Source organism: Pan troglodytes, chromosome 19 (assembly GCF_028858775.2).
Source record: "Pan troglodytes isolate AG18354 chromosome 19, NHGRI_mPanTro3-v2.0_pri, whole genome shotgun sequence".
Classification (NCBI taxonomy): domain Eukaryota; kingdom Metazoa; phylum Chordata; class Mammalia; order Primates; family Hominidae; genus Pan; species Pan troglodytes.
Genome location: NC_072417.2, coordinates 61,944,964 through 61,960,179, shown reverse-complemented (window position 1 = coordinate 61,960,179; position 15,216 = coordinate 61,944,964). Strand labels below are relative to the sequence as shown.

The 15,216-nt window shown below is 48.7% G+C and overlaps 1 protein-coding gene and 1 long non-coding RNA gene across 3 annotated transcripts; one reads left to right on the top strand and one right to left on the bottom strand.

Annotated features, from left to right (window-relative positions):
* Positions 1-4: 4 nt before the first annotated feature.
* On the top strand, positions 5-14,957 carry LOC107969257 (uncharacterized). 2 transcript variants are annotated; one of them, XR_010153282.1, is made up of 5 exons: positions 9-91; positions 1,586-1,726; positions 2,887-2,925; positions 3,561-3,769; positions 12,433-14,957. It is a non-coding gene; the product is annotated as an uncharacterized LOC107969257 (long non-coding RNA). The 2 variants fall into 2 exon arrangements; XR_010153281.1 differs by lacking the exon at positions 2,887-2,925 and having other exon boundaries at positions 5-91.
* SPDYE4 (speedy/RINGO cell cycle regulator family member E4) lies at positions 2,769-13,551 on the bottom strand. Its single transcript, XM_016932427.2, has 7 exons — positions 13,253-13,551; positions 12,243-12,473; positions 11,359-11,417; positions 10,501-10,586; positions 8,317-8,485; positions 8,090-8,193; positions 2,769-3,107 (listed from the first exon to the last, which is right to left on the bottom strand). The coding sequence occupies exons 1-6, from the start codon at positions 13,359-13,361 to the stop codon at positions 8,134-8,136; spliced, it is 714 nt and encodes a 237-aa protein (XP_016787916.1). The 5' UTR covers positions 13,362-13,551; the 3' UTR covers positions 2,769-3,107; positions 8,090-8,133.
* Positions 14,958-15,216: the final 259 nt, after the last annotated feature.

Here is a 15,216-nt window from a genome sequence, read left to right as displayed (position 1 = left end):
TCCTGCCCTTTGCCCTCAGGAACTTCTGGGAAGGCATTAGGCCTGGTTAGATGCTGGTTGCCATGGAGCCCAGGGCCAGAGGCAGTTTCTGGTGAGTGTGGCTGAGAAGGGGCATCGGGTGGAGGAGCGGCCTTGTGCGGGCGCCCTGCTCTTAGGGCCTCCCTGGGGTTCAGGTGTGGGTGAGGGTGAGGGAGGGGCCGGGCCTTGGTCAGAAGGCCGTGAAGAAGAGCAGAGAAAGAAAGGAGGTGCTTAGCGGCGGCAGGGGTGGAGTCGCGAGGAGGCGGGAGGTTAGAAACCAGGCGGCGGGCCCAGCACGCGGTGGGGCCCGGTGGGGCCCGGTGGGGAAGGAGGGACGGGCGGGGGGTGCGCGGGGACAGGCACAGGAGGAGGGCCCAGGCCAGGCCCCTCAGAAGAAGAGACTCGGGGCCTGCGCCAGTTTTTTGTTTTGGTTTGGTTTTGGTTTTGTTTGTTTGTTTTTTTTTTGAGACGGAGTCTCGCTCTGTCGCCCAGGCTGGAGTGCAATGGCGGGATCTCAGCTCACTGCAAGCTCTGCCTCCCGGGTTCAAGCGATTCTCTTGCCTCAGCCTCTCGAGTAGCTGGGACGACAAGCGCCTGCCACAACGCCCGGCTAATTTTTGTACTTTTGGTAGAGATGGGGTTTCTCCATGTTGGCTAGGCTGGTCTCGAACTCCTGACCTCAGGTGATCCACCCGCCTCCGCCTCCCAAAGTGCCGGGATTACAGGCATGAGCCACCGCGCCCGGCCCTGCGCGTTTTTGTTTGCATAAACTTAAAACGGGAAGAAATGCCAAAACACGGTAACGGAAATGACCCTATTTAAAATGTTGACTCCGTGGTGGCCGCCTTCCTTGATCCCGTCAGGCTGCGTGCATTAACTCATCTGGCTGGAGGTCGGACGTCTTCGCGTGGGACGGCGGGTGTGCGGCGGGCGCCCTGGGGTCTCTGGCTGGACTCTGGCCGGGACCTTGAGCTCGCTCCCGCCAGGCGCAGGCTCCCTCTGCTCTCTGCCTCCCTCCCTCCCACGCCCGCTACTGCCGCCACGCCCGCTACTGCCGCCACGCCCGCCACACACCCCGTTCCGCTTCTCTCTGTCTGGGAGGGGGAGCGGGGTGGGGTGCGTGGGTTGTGGTGGGCTAGGGGTCTTGGGCGGGGGCGTGTCCCGAGCGCGGCCAGTCCGCCCCGCCGCATTGCCGGTCGTCTGGCGCCCCCTGCTGGCCGTCTGCCGCGCCCTCCATCCCGGCCCACCCCAGCCCTGCTCCCCTCCCACGCTCCGCCGGAGCCTCCCCTCCAGAGCGGACCATCACACACACCTGTCGCTTCCACCTAGTCCAGTGGGCTCAGCAGAGAAAGCAAGACAGTCCCTACCCCACGCAGAACACACCCACACAATGTCCACCCCACCCCTAAACAAGAGGTGGTTCTCCACCGGAGCCCCGGAGGAACACGCCCAGCAGGGCGACAATAAGACCGCCAAGAACGATTCAAGCTCCTCGGAGGGGCATGTTTCCTTGTTTATCCACAGAGGCTGGCACAGTCAATCTGGGGTTCCCCTCCCTTTCTTTAAGGTCGTGCCTAGGAGCTGTGCAACGCCAGCCCTTGAGGAGGAAGCCATCTGTTTCTGGAATCACCCTCCCCGCCACGTATATGAGACATATCCTTGATTGTCCGTGAAATCAGGTGGTCCAGGGCCAGGTTGGTCCATAGAGGTAGGTGTAAGACATCCTCTGCTCCTGCCCAAGGGTCTCCTCGTCTCTGGAAGCTCTTTCTGCTGCTTGGTTTGGTGCCTATCATGGGAGTTTTCGTGATCCTTGCACACCACCATCCCTCTCTGGAGTCTCACTGCCCTCCCAGGGACCCTGAGCAAGACGCAGGGCTGTCTCGGATTTACAGAGGTCTGTCCTATCCCCATCTTTTCCCTTCCCTTCCCTTCCCTTCCCTTCCCTTCCCTTCCCTTCCCTTCCCTTCCCTTCCCTTCCCTTCCGTTCCCTTCCCTCCCCTTCCCTCCCCTCCCCTCCTCCTCCCACCACCCTCCCCCTCCCTTCCCCCTCCCCTCCTCCTCTCCCTCCCCCTCCCGCTTTCCCACCCCTCTCTCCTCCCCTCCCCTCTCCTGAGGATATAAAAGAACTGAATAGACTTACAAAATGTCTAAATGATGGTTCAGTATGGTAAAGCTGTAAATTCCATCCAAATGAATTTAGGAATTTAATGCGATTGCAATCAAAATTTCAGAGAGGTTTTTTCCCCACAGATGTGGACAAAACAATGTAAAAGTTCATCTAGAGAACTGAGTACTTAAGGAACTATCACAAAAGAAGAATGAGAGGGAATGTCCACTGCCAGACACCAAAATGTGTTCTAAGGTGAAAGTGTTAAAACAGCATGTTGCTAGTGCCACTCCAGGCAAAATCCTCAAGTGCTCTAAGGGCTTGGGCAAGTACCTTGCTCTAAGATAGCCCTGACTTTGTGAGCTGCCTAAAGGCATGAAAATTCCCAATATTCAAACACACTTCTGACAAAAACCAAAACAAGATCAAAAACACATCTGGAGCCCTGAAATGGGGTACAGGGACCCAGTTTATGATCCTTGATACAATAAACAGAATAGAAAATCCAGAAAGAGTCTCAAGTTTCTATAGGAATGCATTATATGCTATTATGGCATATCCCAGTGGGGAAAGTATAGATTATGCCACAAATGGTGCTGGGATAACTAGCTAATTATTTGGAAAAAAGAAACACATATAGAAATCAAATTCCAGATGGGTTTATTTAAATGGGAAATTAAATGTTCAATGTGAAAATTCATTATGTAGCAGGATATTCAATGGGAATGATACTTTTCTGGTTTTTTTTTGCCAATGGTGAGAGACCTGCCAGAACACAGCCTTGATCTCGCAAGTCATATGTGAGTCTCTGAAGACTTTACAAGTCTAATTTACAAGTTTAAATTCCAACCCAAAGCGTAGAGAGTCTTCATTTCCCTGCATCCTCACTGCTGTGAACTGAATCTGTGCCCCCCCTCAAAATTCATATGTTGAAACCCTGTCTTAGTCCGTTTTCTTGCTGCTGATAAAGACATATCCAAGTCTGAAAAGAAAAAGAGGTTTAATTGGACTTACAGTTCCACATGGCTGGGAGGCCTGAGTCATGGCGGGAGGTGACAGGCACTTCTTACATGGTGGCGGCAGGAGAAAATGAAAGGGAAGCAAGAGTGGAAACTCCTGATAAACCCATCAGATCTGCTGAGACTTATTCACTATCAGGAGAATAGCACAGGAAAGACCGGCTGCCACAATTCAATTACCTCTGCCTGGGTCCCTCTCATGACATGTGGGAATTCTGGGAGATACAATTCAAGTTGAGATTTGCATGGGGACACAGACAAACCATATCAAACCCTAATCTCCAATATAATTGTACTTGGATATAGAGCCTTTGGGATGTATTAGCTCCTAAGGGTGGTACCCTCATGATAGCTTTAGTGCCCTTTTAACAAAAGAGACAGCTTGCTTTCTCTCTCTTTGCTCTCTGCCATGTGAGGGAGCAACAGGAAGACAGCCATCTGCAAACCAGCAAGCTGACTTTCAGCAGATGCTGCTTCTCCTGGCACCTTGATCTTGGACTTCCTGGCCTCTAGAACTATGAGAAAGAAATGTTTAAGATTTCCAGTCTGCAAACCAGCAAATGGGCCCTCACCAGACACTGCCTGTCCTGGCACCTTGATCTTGGACTTCTCAGCCTCCAGAAATGTGAGAAAGAAATGTTTTAAGTTTCCCAGTCTATGAGAATTTGTTAGAACAGAACAAACTGACTAAGACACTCACTAACATGGTATATTACCAATCTCTTAAATTTTGCCAGTCTGATAGGTGAAGTTACTCATCTGTATACAGCCATTTCTTCTTCTGAGAGTCTCCTGTTCATGTTTCATGCGCATTTTAAACATCAAGTTGCTTTGCATTTTTATTGATTTATAGAAGGTCTTTATGTAGTCTGGAAAGTAATCCTGTATTTTTCATGCTTACTGCTACTCATCCTAATACTTTTGAGTGGATTGGTTGGACCCTCATTGGATGCAGCAAGGGACAGGAAGGCAACTCAGGCAGCAATCCATGGCAGGCTGACCAATAGCCAGTCACACAGGCAGATTCACCAAGTCAGCAGAAGAATTAGCTTTCCCTCCTTCTAGGCTTGGGATTCTCTAACAGCAGAGATGGCACTAAACAGGAGATGTGGGCAATATTTGGTCTGTTTACCCTGTGACTACATCATTGGCAGATAGATACAACAGACCTGCAGTCCCCAAGAATGTTTTGAATTTTTTTTTTTTGAGACAGGGTCCTGCTCTGTTGCCCAGGCTGGAGTCCAGTGGTATGATCACGGCTCATGCAGCCTCGACCTCCCAGGCCCAAGCAATCCTCCCACCTCAGCCTCCTGGGTAGCTGGGACTGCAGGTGTGTACCACCACACCTGGCTAAGTTTCCCAAAGTGCTGGGATTACAGGCTTGAGCCACCGTGCCAGGCCCAGTTTTGTATTTTTATAGAGGTGTGTTTCGCCATGTTGCCCAGGCTGCTCTTGAACTTCTGGGCTCAAACCATCTGCCCACCTGGGCCTCCCAAAGTGCTGAAATGACAGGCATGAGCCACTGTGCCTGGCCATCCCAAGAATGTTTGGAGTGTTCAGGGTCAGTGCAGACTCTTGTTAACTCCCTAAGTTCATCCCATTATAAGTTGACCCCTGGACATTGCACAAACGCTTCTCAGATTCCTCCCAGATCTTACTTGCCTCATTTGCATGTGGTTTATGGTATTGGTGACACGAGGGTCCTAGAATGAAGGTAATCTGTAACAATAGCTTCACGGTTCCATGTGCTGGAATAGTAATTGCATTCTAGGCTCAGCCATGCTTGTGGTTACACAAACATCAACACTTTGCAACCTCCTCCTCCTTATCTTGTGTGTCTGTCAAGCATCTCCTCAGAGTTCATTGACTTCAGTGATTTGATGTCTACTAACTAACCCGAGATACTTCCCTCCTCTCATAAATAGTTTTACTGTATGGGCTGAATGCAATGCAGTGTCTCACACCTGTAATCCTAGCACTTTGGGTGGCCGAGGGGGACGGACCACCTGAGGTCAGGAGTTGGAGACCAGCCCGGCCAACATGGTGAAATGGTGCCTCTACTAAAAATACAGAAATTAGCTGGGCGTGGTGGCAGGCGCCTTTAATCCCAGCTTCTCAGGAGGCTGAGACGAGAGAATTGCTTGAACTTGGGAGGTGGAGGTTGCAGTGAGCCGAGATTGAGCCACTGCATTTCAGCCTGGGGAATGGGACAAGATCCTTGTCTCAAATAAATTAATAAATAAAATAAAATAAAATAAAATAAAATAAAATAAAATAAAGGGCCAGGGGAGGTGGCTCACGCCTGTAATCCCAGCACTTTGGGAGGCTGAGGCGGATGGCTCACGAGGTCGGGAGATCAAGACCATCCTGACTAACACGGTGAAACCCCGTTTCTGCTAAAAATACAAAAAATTAGCCAAGCATGGTGGCCTGTGCCTGTAGTCCCAGCTACTTGGGAGGCTGAGGCAGGAGAATGGCGTGAACACAGGAGGTGGAGCTTTCAGTGAGCCGAGATTGCGCCACTGCACTCCAGCCTGGGTGACAGAGCAAGACTCCATCTCAAAAACAAACAAACAAACAAACAAACAAAAAGATTCAGCATTATTTTCCAGGGTTAATAGATTTGTTCAAATAACTAAAACCGCATTAAACAAAAATGTCATTGGACAACAAATAAGCAATCCAGACCAATATGGTCACAGTCGTTGTGAAGATGAGAAAACTTCATCTTTATTGCATTTTCCCAGGTAGCGCAGTGCACTGTCCTCTTTGAAACACACAGCTCCTGTCCTCCTTTCAAACACATGTCCTCTTTAAAGTAACATACAAACCTTTCAATACAAGCTAAAAAATTACGTCTGAATTCTCACAGTTCAATAACAAACACTCAACATCAAATAAAAATTTATTTTTACAAGAATTTCGGGGAAATGCCACCTAGCTATAAATATAATAGATATATTATGTAACTACTCTAGGTCATAACAGTGCTCCCTTCAGCAGCACATGTAATAACAGATAAAAAGATTTAAAAATAAAACTTTTAGGATAAAAAGAATCCTCTCTTACAAATGAAAACAGAATGATATCTATGTGTATATAACAGGTGTAACACCCATCACACAACTTCATAAGAACAGTGTCTTTTAAAAAATACTTGTATTTCTAAACTAGTTAAATAAATGTAGTAATAATGCCATGCCCATCATTTTCAAAATAAACAAATAAAATGTATAGTATATATTGGACATGTTAGTATATATGGAAGGCATGTTAAAAATCACAACTGAATTCTCACAATTCAGTAACAAACAGTAAACAGAAAATAAACATTTCTATTTACAGGAATGTAGGGGAACTACCACCTGGCTATAAATATAATGGATATATTAGGTCGGTATCATAGATAACAAGAGCGCTCGCTTCAGGAGCACATTTAATAATAGAGAAAACGATTTAAAGAGAAAACATTTACGATAAAAAGAATCCTCTCTTAAAAATGAAAACTCAATTATATTTATGTGTATATAACAACCGTCAGAGAACTCTATAGGAACAGCATGTTTTCAAAACTCCAAAAACCCCAAACTATTTTAAATCAACCTAGTAATAATTCTATGGCCAACATTTGAAAAATAAACCAATAAAATGTACAGTATCTATTAAACTATCTCTTAAAATCCTATGGCAGTAATTTCATATTTTACAAAGAATTCCGTGACAATCTGAGTGCCTGCGCTGTGCCTTCAAATGCTCTGGACTGTGGCAACCAAGTCCATAGGAAACAGGAACTCCAGCTTCCAGCCCAAGGGAGGCTGGGATTCAGCAATGTGAAAAGGGAGGTTTTGCCGCAGGAAGGGGTGGAACCAGAAACACCCCTGGTTTCTCACTTTCCCTCCACTGACTCCTAGAAATACCTCCATGGCTCCTAGGAGGAAAACCTGGTCACTCTATTTTGCCCCTTCTAGAAGAGTCCAGCTTCTTCTAGATGATCTGCACAGGAGGCTCCTCTCTCCCTTCCTGGTGTCTGGCATTAGCGTCGCGATAAACTTCCTGCTGAAAATTCCCATCTCCCCTGGGCCCAGTGTTCTGGAAGTGAGAGATCCTCTTGCCACACGTCAAGGAGGGAGATCTCTAGATAGGAAGGTTATTCCCATCCCACGTCAATCCTAACTAGAGTTCAGAGCAATATATAAATCCGATTTTATCTCTAACCCTTTATTGTAAACCCTGATTCTGAACCATCATTTTTGATTCTGGTACTCACACTTTGGTGAGCTTGACTCCAAAAATCACTTAATATACCCAAGGTTAGCCCCAGTGATCTGCTTCATAACAAGGACTTTGGGTGGGTCCACCCAGGGAGTACAGCACCCTTGGAGGACGTGCTTTGGACTTCATCACACTTGGGGCCCTTTATATTGCTTAAGATCTAAACTTTTAACCATGCTACAAACATGTCTAACGCGACAACCTCAGGAACCAGCAGACCAGATTCCTAATCCCCAACCTTAATCTCTCAGGTTTTAGTCTAATGCTTGGTCCTAAATGTGGTTAGCTGCACAAGATGTCAACCAAATCTTCACTGAATGCTTTCCCCAAATCAGTAACTCAAGTGTATCAACCATAATGAACCTCCCTGGACCTAGGTAGTATTCTCATTTTTGAGAAAGAGTGTCACTCTGTCGTCCCGGCTGGAGTGCAGTGGCAGAATCACAGCTCACTGCAGCCCCGACCTCCGGGGCTCTGGTGTTCCTTCCGCCTCAGGCTCCTGAGTAGTGGGGACTAGAGGCGCCCACCAGGACGCCCGGCTAATTTTTGTATTTTTGTGGAGATGGGGTGTCGCCATGTTGACCAGGCTTGAAGCCGGATCAAGCAGTTGAGTTCCTTGGATTTTCTTATAGATGAGAATATTCTGCCTTTACCCTGGAGGATACACACGTACCTTCCCTCAGGCCGATGACCTCAGGCCTCCATGTCCCCGGAGCTCTAGGAAATGAGGGTGCGATCTCGGGCCCACACCCAGTGCTCTGGGTCATAAGCCTGGATCTGGAAAAACACACACCACTTGAGAAGCCAGGGATTCCCCAGGAAGACCCCTCTCTGCCCTCCTCCAGCCTCCAATCCACCCCATCCCTCCCCACCCCCACCTCCTCATATGGCCCCACCTACCTCCTCCATCTCCTCTGGGGAAACCCACGTCCTCCAGCGCATGGAACAGAGGAGCTGGTATCGAAGCTTATGGAACAAGGGTCGCTGGGAGTAGTTCTTCCCGTAGAGAAAGGAGAAGATGTCTTGTTTCGGGGCCTGGTTGTCCTCCTCCATGTCACTGGCCACGTAGCTGGGGAGAGAGATCAGGTTGCTGCTCAGGGGCCCCACCAGGAGGGACCCCTGCCTGAGGGCAGCCTCTCAGAGAGGAAGGCAGGGGACCTTCCTCAGCTCAGCACCAACAGCCACCCTGCAGAGAGCCCTGCCTTCCTCAGGAGGCCCCGCTGGACAGAGACCTGCTAAGGGCGCCTCTCACACCTTCAGGAAGGAGATGATCCAAGTGGTGGCTCTTGCTTGGAATCCCAGCACTTTGGGAGTCCAGGCAGGAGGATCCCTGGAGGCCAGGAGTTAGGGACCAGTCTGGGTAATATGGCAAGACCCCCTCTGAATTTAAAAACAACCCAAGTCTTATCCTAAGGATGTGTCCTGCCATCCTTATACAAGACAGATGACGTCACCTCATCCTAGTCCCCATCCCTGTTCCTCCCACACCCCCCTTCCTTGTCATGTATGCACACACCTGTCTTCCCCCTCCATCATAAGTGCCCCCAAGGACAGGAACTGACTGGTGTGTTTCTGTAAATCATCTCTCACCTACCAAAAGGCCACTAGAGGGCTTTGTTTATCTTGGTGCATTAATTCAACAAGCATTGCTGTGAACTCTCCCTTCCCATCCTTCCTATTCCCTGGCACATATGATGAACTTCATAAGGTTTTGTTGAATAAATGAATACATGAATGAATGAAGGAAAGAAGGAAAGATTTATCTTATAGGCAAATGCCATATGAATTATTCCATAGAGTCAATATAACATGAGCACTTGCAAAATGAAAAGCATTGTGCTGAGTGTTTCAGGAATACTTTGATATTTTGGCTGATTGGGTGGCTCATGTCTATAATACCAGCACTCTGAGAGGCTGAGGTGAGAACCCAGGAGTTCCAGAACAGCCTGGGTGACATAGCAAAACGTCATCTCTACTAAAAATCATAAAAACTGGCTAGACGTGGTGGCATCCACCTGTAGTCCCAGCTACTCAGGAGGCTGAGGTGGGAGCATCACTAGAGCCTAGGAGATGGAGGCTGCGGTGAGCTATGATCTGGCTACTGCACTCCAGCCTGAGGGACAGAGCAAGTCTCTGTCTGGTAAAAACAAAAACAAAAACTTTGATATTCTGACAAGACCCTGCCTTCAACAGGGGTCTACTCTGATGGGTTTGGGGAAAAGGAGGGCAGATAAACGAATCCAAAATGTCACATTATCCTAGGATGTCACTAAAGTGCTGTGGGCGTGCAGAAGCTGGAAGATCAGGGGAGGCATCGCAAAGGCTGTGGGGTTGAACTGACTTTAAGGAATGGGTCATTCCCTTCAGATCCACATGTGTGCAGGACACCCAGACAGAAAACACAAAATCAAAATGGAGTGGAGGGCATTTGGAAGGAGTGGCGAAAGCAAACAAGGAAAGATGAAGATGGTGGGCAGGTTTGGTGGTAGAAGGACTGCAGAGAGGGTTGAATTCGCCCTGTGGACCCGGGCCTCCATTTAGAGACAAATCAGCTAAGGAAGTTGTTCAGGTGGGCAGTGAAGAGGGGGTGGGAGCTGTGCTTTGGAAAGCTATTCAGGCAGCACTAGGAAGCCCCCTGGCTTGGGGCAGGACTCGCAGGAAGGCCCAGCAGGGAGTATTTGATGATGGATCTGTGTCATGCGAGGACGACCTGAATTTCTGCCTCTGTCATGGGAACCTGGAGAAGGAGGATGGAAAATTGCATTTGCTGTTGATATGGGAAGGAGAGAGACGAGAGAACCAGAAATGGCTGCTTGCTTGGGGAGCAGGGTCGTGTCCACGGCTTTCCTTTCCCCTTAGGACGGGTTTATGTTTCCTTTTGTTTGATTCTACTATTTGTCAACTGCATTTGTGTTTGTTTTTAGAAAGAACAGACTAAGAACACCATAGTATAATCTTATCGTTTTTATATACAGAGTAAAGAGGAGAAATAGGGTAAAAAAGTAGATGGAAGGTTGGAATCCCACTTAGTCCACTGTCCCAGGGTGTTGGATATTGACAGGTGGGAAGAAGCAAACTACTCACAGAGCCAGGAAGAAATGAATGCGTTGGTATTGCCACGAGAAGAGGCCGGCACGGCTAAAATACGCTATGACCATAGCCAGGAGATACTGATGGAGAGAAGGGAGTAGAGAGAGAGAAAGGTTGGTCACATCCTGGAAGAGGAAGATGGTGGAGAGAAGGGAACAGGGGCTGGGGCGCGGTTGTCTATCACAGAAGGAACCTCAGTGTTGGGTGACTATGCTCATTGGGGGCTTGCGGGTGGAGAGTGTTCAAAGTCAGCTGCAAATCCGGGAAGTCAGAGGGAGGGAGGTCTGTGATGCTCCCATGATGATGAGCTCCAATGGGATCACTGGAGGGAGTGTGTCTAGGGCTGCTAATGTCAGGAGGATCTTGGTGAGCTGGGGCAAAGGACTGTCCCAAAGATCTGAGAGGATAGGGGTCAGGAGTTTCAAGACTGGCCCAGGGCCTGGATTCCAAAGGACCCTGTGCAGAGGCAGGGGCCACCCATCAACTATGCAACAGGCTACCAGAGCCCCGAGGGAGATGCTGACAAATTATGAGAAGACCTAGAATAGCTGGGGGCGGTGACTCACGCCTGGAGTCCCAGCTATTGGAGAGGCTGAGGCGGGAGGATCACTTGAGCCCAGGAGGCTGAGGCTGCAGTGAGCTATGATGGCAACACTGCATTCCAGCCTGGGCAACAGAACGAGACCCTGTTTCTGAAAAAATAAAAATCAAAACGTGGGCGCCCAAGAGTATGGAATCAGCAGGTGGGAGATGGTAGAGGGAGAGAGGAGAGAAACTGTGGGTTTAGACGCTGCACCCTTCCCCAGGACGTGTGTTAAAGCAGGAACACAGTTGAGTGGAGAACAACCTTACCTTGTCTGACACCCTCAGGTCTTTGTCCCAGGCCAGGAATTTTTGAACGACAGGATCCCCTGTGAAAAGAGAGCCTGTGTCAGGGTGAGAAGTGGAACAGGGTTGCCGTGGGAGCAACAGAGCAGAGAGGAGAACTGTGTTCCTCTGGGGGAAGTCTCAGGATTGTGGCCAAGGCTTAGGTGGATGGGAGAGGAGAGAAGGACTTTCACTGGGCAAGGAGGGAGGCTCCCGCTCTGAGATTCCCCTGAGGAGAGGCCGAAGGAGGCCTTTGGTGTCAGAGTCTACAGGATGAAGAGCTGTGAATAGGCCATGATGTCCTCCCATCAGACAGGAAGGGACCACTGCAGAAGTCATAATAGAATTCCCATCATTGCTTCCTGAGATAGTCACAGCTGGGTGTGCCCATGGCCTTGTTATCCCCCTCCACGGATGGAGACACTTAGGTTTAGAAAAGTCATCAAGAGACATAGAGTTTCAGAGGGTACAGCTGCAACCAAGCTTTCTTTTATCTTTTATTTTATTTTATTTTATTTATTTTATGACAGGGTCTTTCCTTGTCAACCAGGCTGGAGTGCAGTGGTGCAATCATAGCTCATTGCAACTTCAAACTCCTGAGTTCAAGAGATCCTCCCGCCTCAGCCTCCCAAAGCACCAAGATCTCAGGCATGAGCCACTGCACCTGGCCAGAAACCAAGCTTTCTTATTTCAAGTGCAGACCTTTATTAAGACTAGCCTAATCCTCTATCTCCTAAGCATCCTCCTCCTGCATGGAGCGCTCACCCCCCAGGAGGGCATATTCTTCTTATTGGGAAAGTGTGATTATTGAAAGATTCCACTTTTTTAAAAGAACAGGGTTGGAGGTGCTTTTTGGGGTATCCTCCTACCAAGGAGCCTGTTGAAGGCCTTGTGGTGCTCAGGGAGCACGGAGGATGCTCGCTTTCGCTTCAGCTTCATCTTGAGCCCACACAGCATCTCCACCACCCAGGTGTCCTCGGGCTCAGGGGCGCGCTCCAACTCCAGCTCCTCCTCCAGCTCCTCCTCGGATTCGTCTGACCATTCGCTCTTCCTTTTCAGGTCAAGGGATTGAGGCTGGACGCTGGGATCTATCCAAGCGGCTGAGTGAAGAAACCAGGCCATGGTGTCATGTTTCTGCCATTGATCACCTTAGACGCCCCGACCCAGGAACCTCAAACTACTCTTCCATCCTCCCAAGCCTCGCAGACTGTCAGCTTCTCCAAGCCATGTTTCCACCTTTCTCCTTTGCTGATCCCCATCTGCCTCTCCCTCACCTCCCCATTCTTCCAGCTCTCTGTCCTCAAAACATTTCCTCATCACAGATAAGAACTTGCAATTGGAGAAAAATGGAAACCTTCCCTTGAGCTCTGTCTGCTCTCTCTCTCTCTCTCTCTTTTTTTTTTTTTGAGATGGAGTCTCCCTCTTGTTGCCCAGACTGGAGTGCAGTGGCACAATCTTGGTTCACTGCAACCTCCGCCTCCTGGGTTCAAATGATTCTCCTGCCTCAGCCTCTTGAGTAGCTGGGACTACAGGCACGCACCACCATGCCCAACTCACTTTTGTATTTTTGGTAGAGACAGGGTTTCATCGTGTTAACCAGGATGGTCTCGATCTTCTGACCTCGTGACCCGTCTGCCTCGGCCTTCCTCTCTCATCTTTTGAGCACATCTCCTGACCCCCTTCATTGCTCCCCAGACTTTCTTTCCACGTGGCCATGCTTGGCCCCATTCCCTGCACCCTCCTTCCCCGATCCCTGGCTTCCTGAGTCCGGCGTTTCTTTCCCCACACCCTACTCAGGTGCTTCAGATTCCCAGTAACTGGCCCCCTTCCCTCTCCTCAGTCAATCATCTCCCATCGCTGCTCCCTCCAGTCACCTCACCTGATGGTCCTGGCACTTCATCATCCACCACCACCTCGGGGGACCGCACCGTTGTGCTAGGCTGGGGGCTCTCCTCCTCAAACGGGGGGCGTGCTTGACCACTGGCCATAATCTCTCCCAAACACTTTGTTTCTGTCCACAAAACCTAGTCCCTGTTCTGTCCAAAGCCTTCTTCCAGACTCCGTTAGGACCCAGAAGAGTGCGTTTCTCTTCTAGAGGCTCGGGAGAAGTTAGGAGTGAAGAGCAGTTCTGAGAAGTTGCTGTTGTCCACCTGAACTCCCAAGCAACCAGAGTCCGGTCCCTCCAATCAGGAAAGTCGGAATCTCTGATGTCATCGGTCTTTCCAAACTGGCAACTAGTTTGAAGAAAAACACATGTAACTGCCAGACTCATCTCTTTTCTTGGAGATCCGGGGTGAACGGTATCTCCTGGCAATGTCCCAACCTCTGAGCATTGTCCAAAAGCATCCTCAGGGTCTCCACATTCCTCTTTTCCCTGTCCCAGCAGAGGCTGTGTCCTCTCCACTCTAAACTTGAGGGGGTGTTGGGCTCTCCTCCCCGCTTCTCCTTCCCATTTCAGAGTCTAGTCTGGTGAGAGAGGGAGGAAGGTGGAAGGAAATTTAGGGTAAGCAGAATGATGAGTCCTTCCAAGAGTGAGATTAACATATACAGGAGATCCTGGGTAAATTGACTTGTTGAATGGAGACGTTACGTCGAAGTACTCAATGTGGCAAAGCTTTTTTGCTGAATGTTTACTGATATTCACTATCCTGGATCCTATAGTAGGGGAACACGCATCCTTTGCTCTCAGGCATCTTTGAGTCCAAGAGACATTTTGAGGAATGAAAATCACAGGAGACTGTCCATGGGTTCGTACAGATTTTCAATGGTGTCCACAAGTTCAGGGCATCCATGGATCACCTAAAGCCTGCCCCTCCAGTTCAGCTAAGGAACTCTGGTCTATATATCAACTATTACAACATATCTATTTCACTTGACCCCAAAATTTGCCTACTATTTATGTATTTTATGAATAAAATATCCTGTGTATAAAAAGACTAAGGGGAAAAATCTCAGCCAGGCCCAGGGGCTCCTGCTCATAATCTCCCTCCTTTGGGAGGCCAAGGCAGGGCGTCACTTGAGGTTAGGAGTTCAAGATTAGTCTGGGCAACATAGCAAAATGTCATCTCTACAAAATATAAACAAAGTAATCAGGAATCGTGGCACACACCTGTGGTCCCAGTACTTGGGAGGCTGAGGCAGGAGGATTGCTTCAGCCCAAGTGTTTGAGGCTGCAGTGAGCTATGATTGCACCACTGCACACCAGCCTGGAGGACAGAGTGAGACTCAGTCTCAAAAATATTTTTTTCGGAAAAAATAAAAATGTAAGAGCTGGATACTATCTCAGATACCATCCAAAGAACCTGTGAGTTCTGGCACAGCTTCCTAATGGGCTCCTAGGAGTCTCTCGCTGATGGGAAAGGCACAACTGAATGAGGAGGCAGATCCCGTCGCTGTGGAAGTCCAATTGTTAGGAAACTCTGCTTACGTTGAGTGGACCTTCGCATTTACGATGCTTTCAACCATCAGAACTGGTTGGATCCTTTTACAACAAAACAGAAAATCATCTTTCTCTCCTATTTAATAGGCTTTCAAACATTAGAAGATCAATATTCTGTTGCCATTAAAATTTCTCTTCTGTACCACGTAAAGTTCTGATTAATCACTCTTCAAGCCAGTTTTGCATATTCCTCTGTCTTCTAGGCACCTTCTGTAGACAGGCTACAATAAGGCAGCCATCTTAAATTATGTCAATACATTGTCCAAAAATGAGCTAAACAGTTCAGGTTTCATCTGATATGTTCAGGGAAAAGCAAAACTATCACTTCTCCCCTTCTCTTTTCCTTCAGTGATGCAGGTTAATACAACAATGGCTGTAGCTATGCACCAAAGATATCATTAGAG